A 12,325-nucleotide genomic window follows, 5' to 3' on the forward strand; every position below is an offset into this window, starting at 1 on the left:
CTAGGAAAGCCGGACAGGCCTGGAGAAGGTCCTTAGCAGGATCGGTATCTGCTCCTGTGTGACAGGAGGAAAAGCATGAGCCCGGTCAGAGCTACAAAATGAGCTCCAGCAGGCCGCCGGTGCAAATGTATCTGACCAAGCAACCAGAAACAGATCTCATGAGGGTGACCTGAGGTCAGGGAGAGCATCTCATTAGGTGATGTGCTCCTTTAATCGTTCTGAGCAGCTCTGTGGAACGGGAGGCCGTACTCCGTTGTGCAAAACAAGGGGTTTAAACTATGATGAACGTGCTTGAGCAACGCTGTGATATCCCGTTCGTGTCCACTTTAGTGGCAAGATCGTTCCAAGCATGTATGAGCAGGATTTAAGTTATGGCTGAACTGTCCCAGGCATCTTCTGTTGGCCTAACTACTACAAACGGGTGGATCTCCAGGGCTACGTGACCGTGACTGCTCATTATATCACAGCGGACTGCGATATAATGAGCGGTATGTATTATTGTAGGGTCTACCTTACAATATAAAGCGCATTGAGGCGACTGTTGTTGTGATTTGGCGCTTTATAAGTAAAATTGAATTGAGTGGTAGATACAAAGACCTATACTGCCCTATATTGTACCTTTTTTCTTTTTATAATTGCATGGAATGAGTTTTGTCTTCTTTTTTTGCTGATCCGAAAATTTATCCGATCCAAACCGTGAGATTTTTTGATCCGTTGCACCACTAGTGATGAAACACCAGTTTTGGTTAAAAACTTCACGTTCAGGATTAAAAGATATGTGCGCTCTGACACAAAGAACATTTTTCTGTTTTCATTGGTATGACGTGACCTCCATGGTCGTGGACAGAAGCTCGAGGTCCTTCTGTGGGTAATGATCATAAGAAGCTCAGGTAATCAGGATTTACCACACAGATCACACTACAGCTTCTGCTTTTGCTTCATCAGCTTTATTTAGCTCAAGAATACATACAGGATAAAGAGTAAAAAGAAAAGAAAACAGTATGCAACCCCTCTCCCTCTGTGTAAATCATCAGGGGGAGATAATGAACAGATCCTGCGTGACGGTAACAGGCCAAACAATGTTTTTCAGCGGGTGAGAAAAAGGCACAGACAGCTCTAGAAGAGGTAACACGTTTGAGATAAAATGGCAGTTTTACAGGGGACACACAGACAGTTCGTAGTTTGCAGATAACGTGTGGAAAAGTAAAAATGATTGTGGCCAAATGAAAACAATCCTTAACATCAAAATCACAATATTTCATCAAACACTGCAACTGAAGGATGCAAGCCTACTTTCAACTCATTTAATTTGAGGTAAAATTTGTTAGAAGTCATAAAATTTGATCTTAAGGACAAAAAAAACAAACTAAAACTAAATTCTAGTGTTTCATCACATTTCTACCAGCATATAAACAAGCATACTCTACTGATGCTTTAACTAACAATAATGGAAAGATAAATCGATTATAGAAATATATATACGTTTATATATATTCAAAACCACGATAAAAGGAAAAAGCAATACCCATTAAATTTGCTTTTTTTTTTTTTTTTTTTTTGGGCCTTTGACCACACCCTCAGCAGGTTATCCACGGCTATGCGTCTGAAAGCCAATTGATCACCTCACATTAGCTTATAGAGTGTAAGAGAAGATGAAGCGCACAGACCGGGCACCTCGGGATTAAAGATTAGACATCAAGAACAATCTGCGACGAAGAGCGACTCAGGATCTGAAGAGAACGCTGAAGTAAAACTATCAGAACTTTCTAGTAATTGCATCATTTAATAGAAAGAAAAAAATGTTTACAAGTGTATAAAAAACACATAAAAATATGCCACTGAAATGACATGCCACTGATTTCGCAAGTTTGTTTCTTTTTGTTTATTTCTGAGTAAAGTGGAAGAGCGAGTGATTTATTTTTTGTTAGTTGAGACACTGACTGAAGAAGGATGACGGTGATTTTTGCTGACATGGTTGTTCTGTACACAAATTGGATCAAACTGTGAGAAATTTAGCTGCAGAGAAACACGTCTCTTTCTGTCTCACCGTTAAACCCATTCGGGATGATCAATCTTTCACATCGTTCGCATGAGGAAAATTAGCACCACCTGCCGTTTCCGTCAGAACGGACAGACCTCAGTGATGACTTCTCAGATTAAATCCCTGACGAAAAGTAAGTGATGATGGAGGAAAGCGAGCGCTTGAGCTGCGCCGGGTTGCGGGAAGCCAGTTTGGAGCATCTTCGCTTTGACTTTTCTAGGCTCCAGAGCGGGTCGCCGGCTTGTTTCACAGTGAGAGACGGACGGGAAAAGCCAACATCAAGAGACCGTTTGGCTTCGGCTACAATCAACGATCCGATGACGAAGTGATGCAGCGTGTGTGAGTCTCGAATCTTTTGCGTGCATGTCTGTAGGTGTGTGCTCAGGATGCAGTGTTTGCAGGCAGATCCAAAGTCGACTTGCTCGTTTTAAGCGGTGAAGTCGGGCCAACTCGTGACTGGCAGGAATTCCTTTAGGTCATAGGTGAGAGAGGTGACGAGAGGAGAGTCGGGCGGGATACAAATATGTCCTTCATCAGAGCTGCGAGACACAAAGAGAGAGACACTGTTAGGTCAGAGGACACTTCACAGCTGAAACTCTTAAGCTTAAGAATCTCTTGTGTGTCTCAGACCTACACAGGCAGTGATTTCTGGCTTGTTTTTAACAGCAGGAGGTAAAAAGCACCCCACAGAGTCACAAAAGGTCCCTGCAGGGGTTTGAACTAAGCACTCTTTCGCTGTGAGCTAACCACTGATAAATAAGATCTAACCTGAAAGGAGCCAGAATAGAGCAAAAACTGCCATCTGTGATGTACAGTTTATGCTCCAGACCCATCACGTTTAATACCTGAGTGAAAAAGATCACTCCCTTTACAATCCAACATTATCATAACAGGAAATCTGTAAGTAGCCTATGCACCAACATGATCAGTTATTGAACTGTGTGGAATATTTTGCCTAATTCCCAAACATTATCTCAGTATGACCACTAGATGGTGCCAAATCACCTGAATTTGGGATGGAAGTCACTCAGTGCCCGTTATCCTCTGACGTTAATTTGAAGCAAGTCTGATAATGTGAGCTGAGGTTAGAGATCTTACCTGCAGTGTCACACAGTCCTTGCATGCCTCCTAAGACTGGATCTCTGTCTGTGAGCAGATGGCTGCGACTCTCCGGTCCCGGGTCCATGATCAGATCTGGTTGGTCGGTTTCGTCCAGACTGTCCTGAAATTGGAGGTTAACGTGTGGTCAGGTGAAAAAGTTTGTTCTGAAAACATAATTATCATTACATAGCATCTATTAGTAGAAACCAACTAAATACTGATTTTTCAGATTTTCTAATTTGTTGTTTTTTATTAAAGGTAAAAACTGAACACTGCAACCTCCAATCAAGGCAGTGAAAAGTCATCAAGACAGAACATTTTGGATTAAACGTCTTAAAATCATCCCTCTCGGCTCTTCCTCCTCTTCCACTCACAAGTAGTTTGTGGGTGAGAAGAAGCTCCTCCTCCATGGAAGGATCCTTTTTCTGTCTCTTGTCCTGGAGCATCACTGGTGACAGCATCTCTTCAGCAGAGTCATGAGTCCTGAACGAGAGACAGACTGATTGTAAAACACGTAAATCTTTGTTTTGATGTTCAGATATAAATTTTTAGCTGTGTCTTCACCTACAATAAAAAGCTGGAACTCTACAATGTCCTGAATGGGCCACTGTACAGAGGACAAGAACACGGCCTTCTTACTGGCGCCTCCCTCAGGACAAATTTCCCATCTTGGCATAGGGCCGTTGTGCTCAGTTACAATAATGCAAGGTGAAACTTGGCTTCCTGTTTGCTCTAAGCACACCTTTGCACCAATAGTTTTATAGATAACGCTGGTCTAGCTTACCGTTTCCTGCTTGTTGCTGAAGTTTCGGAAGGTTTCTCAGCTTCCTCGGTCATACTGCTGAGGAAGGTCAGCTGGAAGTCATCGTCCATGGAGATGTACGGAGCCAACATGTCCAGGTCCATCCCCTCAATCTTCTGAGAAAATGCAGGTAGGACTGAATATTTTGCAGAAAGCGGTTGACTGAATAGTTGTTATTAGGATGTCTTTTGTTGATGCCTCATCGGTTCGTGCTCTTACCACCGGGGTATCTTTCTTCTGGGCATCTTCTGGCCAAAAGGCGAAGAACTTTTCCACCTCGCTGGTGTCCATCACCTCTTCACTGCGGCTCTGAGACACAAACATCGATTAATGGTTAAAGGGAGGCGCAGACACTTCGACTGATGCACAAAGACTTAAGGCTGACATTTACCTGCTCGGGTTTAGGTGAGGAGCTTGGCGATGATGAAGAAGAGGATGAGGATGCAGATGGAGGAGGAGTGATGGGGTCAAAGATGGGTGCGAGGAGTTTTCTCAGCTGCGGGGTGCACAGATCCTGAGGGTGCTCGGGCACCAAGTTTGGACTGGGTGGACTGGCAAATGAGAGCTCGACAGAACCTGAAAGAGGGGGGGAAAGATCTACTCTGAATAACCACCGACGACATTTCCTCAACTGTAACATAAACGAGGCTTTTAGGTTTATATACTTAAAAAAAAAAAAAGGAGGGGGGGGGGGGTTCCTCTGTTGGCCTCACCTGGACTCAGAGGTACGATGGTGTCTCCGGCATCAGGAGCCAACTGCAGCAGCTCCTCCGGCTTCTCCCGCAGCTCCATGAAGAGCTTCGCGCTGCTGCTGGAATCTGAATCCACATCTTCAGCCTCAGTGGAAACAGTGCTGTCAGTTTTAGACTCACACATGTCGGCAGTCCCGGAGTCTTCATCTGCCAGTTCAACTTTAGGGATGCTACTACAGCGGGTCTGCTCCATGGAGAAAATCACATCTGGCTGCTCCACAGAGCTAAAGACGAAGAACACGATGACGTTAAAATTGGGAACAGTAAATGGGCGCACCATCCTCGCTCATGTTGCAGTTTGCGAGACAACTTTGCTGCTTTTTAAAGTACCTGAGGATGAAGTTGAGGCAGACGATGGCATCCGGCTGGGACGTTTTACTGTTGTACAACACCGTGGCCTGAGTCTCCGCCCACACGTAGCCACCGTTGTTTGCCAGGAAACGGTACTGGCTGGTGCTAACCTGACCTTTGGAGAGCACTGCGCAGTGTGGACAGAAGAGAAAGAGGATGATGATGAAGTGCCAGAGCACATTTTCACTTCATTAAAACACAAATTCTGGGAGCTCCTGGTTGAAACACAGCTTTTAATAACAGCTGCAATGTAGTAAAACCTGTGCCTCAAATACAAGCGATGGACTGATGACATATCGAAGAAACACCCTTAAACTAGTTTTATGAGCTCAGGTGGATCAAAGCCAACTTTTCTTCTCAAGCAGGCACTTTGAGGGTGAAATACGTTTAATGGAACTTAATTCAGACATTGGTTCCTTAGTATATTAGTAGTAATCAGAAATGAGGAGCAAATATTTAGGCATAAATATGTTCAAAATTAGAAGGAAAAACCAGTTTTGGACATTCATGTTGGACACCCCTCTCTTTCTCTGCCTTCATCATCTAGACGCCAAATGAGAGAATTTCTTTTGTCCCCGTGTGCTCTCTCAAATTTTCAGACTTTGTTTTAAAGGCCAAAATGCACTGAAGGTGTTCTGACGACAGCTGAGAGCCAAATACCCTGCTGAGAGTTTTATGCTGGATTTTTCTTTAATTCGTCACCCGTCCGTATATGAAAGCCGTTTAGACCCAGGTAAGCGGTGAAAATGATTGAAAATATTACACTGTTGTAACACGCAGACACACACTGACACTCACATGTGTGCAGGCTCTTGTTGATGTGATCTGAGTCGAGTGCGTGAAGAAACTCGAAGCCTGAGCGTCCAATCAAATCATCAGGTTTGTATCCCACCAGCTCTGCAACCCTGGAAACAGCGTGAGAAAAGAAAACCAGGAGTTCAGAGGTTTCTTTCCCCCTTTCTTTCGCGCTACAGTGGAATGGTATTCCTCCTGCTTCCCATCCACGGGGGGGAAGGTCAAAGGTCGAGATAGGTTACATTTTTCCGTCTCACCTGCCCTCGCAGTGGGTGAAGCGCAGGTCCATGCTGTGACGGGTGAGGAAGGTGCAAGTATCCAGAGGGAACTCCACGCTGGATGGGTGTGGGATGGGCTCACACAGCAGGGTCATGACTCTGCCTGCAGGGGGCGACGCAGAGCCGCTGCCAAAGGGACGAATGTGGCCTGTGCAGTGGAGGACCTGGAGAAAGAGGGCGAGGAATTTAAAGCAGAGTTCATCAACCAAGCACGCTTCAAACAACCGAAATAAACTTTTATTTTTGCTCAATTTCATGCTGCTTAGCTGTAGTGAGCTCCTTTTAATGAAAAGTATTCAGTTTGTGTTGCTCTGCTTTTGCCAATGTTAAATTCAGAAAGAATAAAACCTCAAATTTGAGCTGTAATCCCTTAAATGCTCAGAAGAGGTTTTAAAAGAGTCCCTGCTCTGTGGCGCTGGAGCCAAGACACGTCAGTGCTGGAAACCCTCTGACTCTTCCAGAGGTTTTAAAATGTAAGTGCAGCACTTTAGACAGGAATGGTAACATCAGATCACGTGCCACTGTGCAGCAAGTACACGTGAGCGCATGAATTGAAAGTAGTGTGTGTGTATGTGTTTGAACTAGTAGGTGTACCGTTTACAGCGTGAAGGCCGGCTGCCAGCGTTAATTTGACCATATCTCTTTCAGACTGGACTTTAGCTGCATGTGTGTCTGTTGTGCCTATTTTTATGAGGACCAATTATAGCTTCAGAACTAGCCGTCCCTCACTTTGTGACACACCTTCTAAGGCCTGTTTAAAGGGGACGTATTCTGCTCGTTCCAGCTGACAATTTATTATTTTAACTCCTCTTCCTTTCTTGTGGTTGGCTGCCCATCATAAACCGAAGACCTGGGTAAAGGTGGGTGAAGCTTATGTGCTCAAAGCCAGAGGTGTGAGCTCGAGACGTCCTTATTGAAGGTAGTTTATACACCAGCCAAAAGTAAATGTGCACTGCTGTCGTTTGGGCTCGTCGTGCACCTCCCAATTTTTTTTTTTGCAAACAGTAAGAATGTGTTGGGGAGAGTACAAGCAATCTTCTGTTCCTGCTCGAGCCCCAAGGCTGTGATTTATTTGTTTTTCCTGAGCAGGAACACTTGTCATTTAGAAGAGGCCTGCAGCCAATCAAGTGCATGAGCCAAAAGTTCAGCTTTCACTTGTGAAAGTATATATTTACATAGGAATAAATAAGGAAGCGGTGAATACGTCCACTTTAAGGGTTAAAGACATGCTCCAGCTGGACCTGGCGCTATGAATAAAACAGAGAACATTTCTTTACAGCACTGCAAACTGCACTTTGACACTCTTGCATGTTCAGCAAGTTGGTGTATTCTAGTATATTATTACTCTGTTGCTGAGCAGTAGTTAGCTAGTAGCTGCAGTCCTACAGTTTATGAATGCAGCCTACTATTCTAAGCATTTGCACTGTTTACAACTACTTCTGGATCAAAATGCAACATGGATCCAGCCAAAACTTTAATATTGAGGCTTCTAAATAAAAACTAATAGATGACAGCATGGTAGCTGTGTCCATCTTTTATATACAGGCTATAGTTTTAATGTTAAGGCTAGTCCGAGGTTAGTCAGAGGTGAGTGAGCATATCTATCTCTATATCTATTGTTAGATTATAATATTATTTTATGCCATGTTATACCCCTAATTAAAGATTGTGAATTATTATGTAGTTTTAGTTTGCATTATTCTCCTGAATTAGAAGAAACTGATTTGCATTACATTAAACTGCTGACTTGTTGTGAATGAATGATATTGTTTTATGATGCATTATACTGCTGAGTTATAAGAAATCTAATTTGTCTGAGTAGAAGAGAACAGAGTGTGCTGGAGTTTTCTGCCCCATTTCAGCAGGAGCAGATAAACAGGGAGCCAAGGTCGTAGCTTAGGCGCTGTGTGAGAGAAAGCATGTGAATGTTTAGGCTTTGTATGATAAGGTGGAGGCACCAGAGGCTATAAAAGTTTGAGCAATGCTCCACCATTTTGAGATTTTGAGGCTGTCTGCATCAGTGTCCATCTCCCACGTGTGTGATCATTAAATCATCGTTTGACTCAACCCGACCGGACCAGTGTTGTTATTGTGGTTTTTCTCTTGTCTCCATCCCCAATATTTTGAACCTTAACACTATCTATGAACAGCTGTGTGTAATACAAACCTTCCAGGTGGCAGATTTGATGTTGACGGTGCGCCCCCTGGTGGTCAGTGTGCTCTTCATTCGCATAAAGAAGTTCCTCTCGCTCGTCTGTTCTGTCCGTGCCTTCTTACTCAGACCTGAAAGCAACACGACACTGTTAACGTGGGTAATTCACAGAAGTTTGTCAGGTACCAAAAACATTTTAAAAATTCAAAGAACGGCTGAGCTCAGAAAGCACACAGACGGGCTTTGCTGAGTCTTTGTGACCACAAACAAACAGAACTAATACGACAACACGCACTAAATTAACTCGTTACAATCAATCTGACCTGTAATTAAATTCTGGAGATCAAATTAAGAAGATGCTTGTCTTCTTGTCACATGACCGAACTCCAAAATAAAGGTGTCAGTGGGCTCCTGATCCCCGGCTCTGCGTGTTTACCTGGACGTGGAGTCAGCAGGTCTCTGAGCTCCTCTTGATCGCAGGGATGAACAAAGTCATAGATGCTCTGACCCAGCAGCTCCAGCTGTGGACGATAAGAAACCAACAAAACCGCTGAGTCACACACCGACAAACACAAGTATCAACTGCTACCCCTGATTTTTTTTTTTTTGTTAAAGCACAAACATGTAGTTTTTGAACCTGACGTGTTGGTTAAAAGTCTGTCTGTACTTTATTTTCTCTGGTGAATCAATTTTTCTTTGTGTTTAGCAGCGACTGTAATTACAGTTGACGAGGTCGGGTTAAATCGCCACCGCTGTTACAGCATGCTTCACTCAGGACCTCGGTGAATACTCGCTATAACCTCCTCAAACGGGGCTAAGAATAGATCCAAGGAACAGATTCTTTTTCCTGCTCAGCTTTCATAGACACACTATCCTGGCAGCTCACAGGAAATAAAAAAGAAAACAACTCTTATCTAAGAAAAGCTCGTAAGGGCTGAGTGTACTAAAAACTGATGTAGGTCAGGAATGACAAACAACACATCTACAATATAAGCAATAATGATGGCGTTCTCACGTCCAACGAGTACCTCTGGGGTTTAATTACACACCCTGAAACAACATTATTACAGTTCACTGAAAGTAAACCAAGACACTGTAATTACCCAAAATAAAAATGACACTTTAGCAAATACGCTGCTGCGCAACTACAGAAATAAACTACAATAAATGCAACACAGGAAATGCCTTCAGTTTAGTCCAGTTTCTAAACCCAGTAAGTTTATATATGTATTTATGGGGATTGGGGTGATGTGTCAAGTGTTTCAAATGACCAACACCGCCAAAAATGGATGTTTGGAGACCAACATCTATTTTCTGGTGTAGAAGGTTTCCTAATGTTACACACTGCACGGAAAACCAGAACTGACTTGGAAAATAACCGGAATGCCAAGCTGACGGATCACAAGACCGTCACACGAAGTGGCAGCTGAGTGGGAAACTGAAGCCGGCACGGTTGAAATGAAAGGAAAAGATTTAAGACTAAAGTCTGGAAAATTAAACGTCACAGTTACGTCTCTCCAGCGCCCAATCAGCCATTAAACCAGCAAAGAGTCTTCATAAAGTAAGCATCACCACACAGGAGGGCACATTTCTGGAAACTTAGAAATATTCATACATTTTTAATCAATTGTTGGAATCATAAATGGTAAAATAAAGTGATTGCGGAGCGAGTGCTTGTTTTGTCCTGTTTGTCAGCAGGATTACTCGCAGAGACACGGATGGATTTGCATGAATTTTTACCAGAGGTGCAGCCTGTTACCCTGCTCTGATTTTATGTCACATTTACAGATAAACATTATTTCAATTTCGTCAAGGAGGAAAAAAATCAAAAGGCAAACTGATCCTAAGCCAACGGAGACTCGCTCATGGAGGGTGTGGAGGGAATGTTTTTAGCCTCGGAGAAGCTATGCGGTCTCCTGTTACTCGATGTGTTTACGAGAGCTCTCCGGCCTCTCGAAAAAGAAGCCTCGCTGATTAGAACAAACTGAGTAAATAATTCACTTTGCAAAATGTGAAATTTAAATCGGGGAGCGAATAATTTTACATACGATGCACTTTTATTGCGTCAACAGCACAGGTATCAAAATGTTAAAAACACTTTTAATCAGAGTTAAAAGATATTTATCTGGATATATGATACAGGCGTTAAGCTCTGCTTTGTGCTTTTGCACGGCTACACTGATCCTGGATGCACCTGTAATAAAGACGGTCTGTTTAAAATTCATGCAGGATATTTTAAGCAGTTTCTCAATATACGTGATTGTTTACTTCTATGTTAAAAGAAAGGTGGCTTATCACATAATTGTTTTATTGGTCCATTAACTAAAGTGACCTTCACACCCTTGATATAAACAAACCAAACTGTTTGTGTGCAAACTATAGGTTATTACAGCAATACTCGAACTACATAAAAAGTTTCCAGTCATTAGATTCATGCATCCATCCTGAAATAAAATCCTTCTGCTATAAAGAGCCTGGTGTGTTGGAGCAGTTGATGGATGATCTCAATTATGTGAGCATGACTCTATTCGCGTCCATCGCGTTCGGTGTGTTCACACCGAACGCGATGGACGCGAATAGAGCGTCAGGTTTACATGTAAAGTCAATGGAAAGGCGCGATGACGCGCGATTGCGGGTCCCGCGAAAATTCGGAAGCAGATTTGCGTCGCGAAAACGCGTGAAACGCGCGTCAGTGTAGCGCGTCTGGCGCGTTTGACTCGCGAATAAAACCACGCGCGTGAGTTTTTGTGTTGCATTTTGTGCATACGCGCGTTTCGCGTCTACCGCTCGAGTTGGAAAAATCTGAACTCCAGCGTCAAATCGCGCCGCGACAACCAATCAGGAGCCTGGTGACGTGGCTGTTACCTAGGTCAAAGGGGCAGATCCAGCCAAAGCCTTTCATACTTCAATGGAGGGGAAGGCTAATCAATGCGGTAGCAAACAACTCGGAGCTGTACAACACCAGCTGCTTTCAGTACCGAGACAGGAATAAAAAGGACCGAGCTTGGAGGAAGATATGTGAAGAGATCGGGCAACCTGGTAAGTTCATTCATTTCTCTTTTGAAAGTTTTCACTGACCCGGGGAAGCCGCACAAAAGCTAGCAAGCCACCGCTATTTTCCCACTGACGTACAAATACCGTTCTGCTTTTATGCATGTTGTCATTTAGGAATATATTTTATTGTTTATTAATAAACAGCACACAGTGGTCCCGCTGTTCATCCGTCACTGCTTTGCTTTTTCGCTGATTTTTTATTGCACAGTACAGCATTGCATTCTGCAGCCTGATTGACAAATCTCCTGCGCTTGCCAAATTTATCACGTTTGGTTTTGATAACCATCGCGTCCAATAGAAAAAACAGCACAAAAACACCCATAACTATGAGCCTCATTCGGAAATAGACACCTGCACCGTGAGGGAAAAAGGCACACGAAAGTGGCGGGCAGATGAAGACAAACCGCGGCATAATAATACTTTTACGTTTTGCAATCTACAAAGGTTTGCACTTTGAGAATCAATTGTGAGAACTGTGACCAGGGGCTAGTTATTCTGAGAACCCCTGCAATAAATGAGGGACCACTGTCTACTCTACGATTATTATATCCAACCTGTTAACATTTAATACTGTATTGATAGAACCAACTGATTCTGCAGCAGAGCATCCCCAGTCCCTGAGCTCCTGCTGCTGCACCCACAGATATGTACAGCAAGCACTGATACCTTTTTAGTCGGTGGGATTCCCTTGTGATCACCTTTACTAAATATCTACAACCAATCTGATTATATCCTGTTATTGTTTTTTTTTTTTTTCAATGTTGAAATTAAAATCTAGTAGCAGCCTTCTCATTTCTTTGTGTTTTGTGCTGTTTTACAGGCCCACAGAGGAGGACGGCTCCGAGGCAGATGAGGGACGGGTCCCAGGACGGTCCATCGGCGGTGGAGCTGGCCATCCTGGAGTCCCTGAAGAGGCCACACCAGTCTCCAATGGAGCATTTCCTCCTCAGCCTTGTTCCTGCTCTGGAGAGCAGCTGGTCCTTTTTATTCCTGTCTCTC

General features: G+C 43.5%; 1 protein-coding gene across 2 annotated transcripts in view; it reads right to left on the reverse strand.

The window, feature by feature from the left end:
* Positions 1-845: 845 nt before the first annotated feature.
* Positions 846-12,325, reverse strand: part of hif1al (hypoxia inducible factor 1 subunit alpha, like) — a 32,605-nt gene continuing 21,125 nt past the window's right edge. The window contains exons 4-15 of one of the 2 annotated variants that reach the window (XM_085371202.1): positions 8,709-8,793; positions 8,288-8,403; positions 6,100-6,284; positions 5,846-5,952; positions 5,027-5,174; positions 4,658-4,920; positions 4,336-4,520; positions 4,164-4,253; positions 3,927-4,057; positions 3,517-3,625; positions 3,140-3,263; positions 846-2,580 (exon numbers count right to left, since the gene is read on the reverse strand). In XM_085371202.1, the coding sequence (XP_085227328.1) occupies positions 2,513-2,580; positions 3,140-3,263; positions 3,517-3,625; positions 3,927-4,057; positions 4,164-4,253; positions 4,336-4,520; positions 4,658-4,920; positions 5,027-5,174; positions 5,846-5,952; positions 6,100-6,284; positions 8,288-8,403; positions 8,709-8,793 (1,611 nt within the window). In that variant the 3' untranslated portion in view covers positions 846-2,512. Of the gene's footprint in view, positions 2,581-3,139; positions 3,264-3,516; positions 3,626-3,926; positions 4,061-4,163; positions 4,254-4,335; positions 4,521-4,657; positions 4,921-5,026; positions 5,175-5,845; positions 5,953-6,099; positions 6,285-8,287; positions 8,404-8,708; positions 8,794-12,325 lie in introns of both variants that reach the window. The other variant, XM_085371201.1, reaches the window with a different exon arrangement.

This window comes from Diplotaxodon limnothrissa, linkage group LG14 (genome assembly GCF_057381915.1).
Source record: "Diplotaxodon limnothrissa isolate DT_005_m linkage group LG14, D_limnothrissa_male_GT1.1, whole genome shotgun sequence".
Classification (NCBI taxonomy): Eukaryota; Metazoa; Chordata; class Actinopteri; order Cichliformes; family Cichlidae; genus Diplotaxodon; species Diplotaxodon limnothrissa.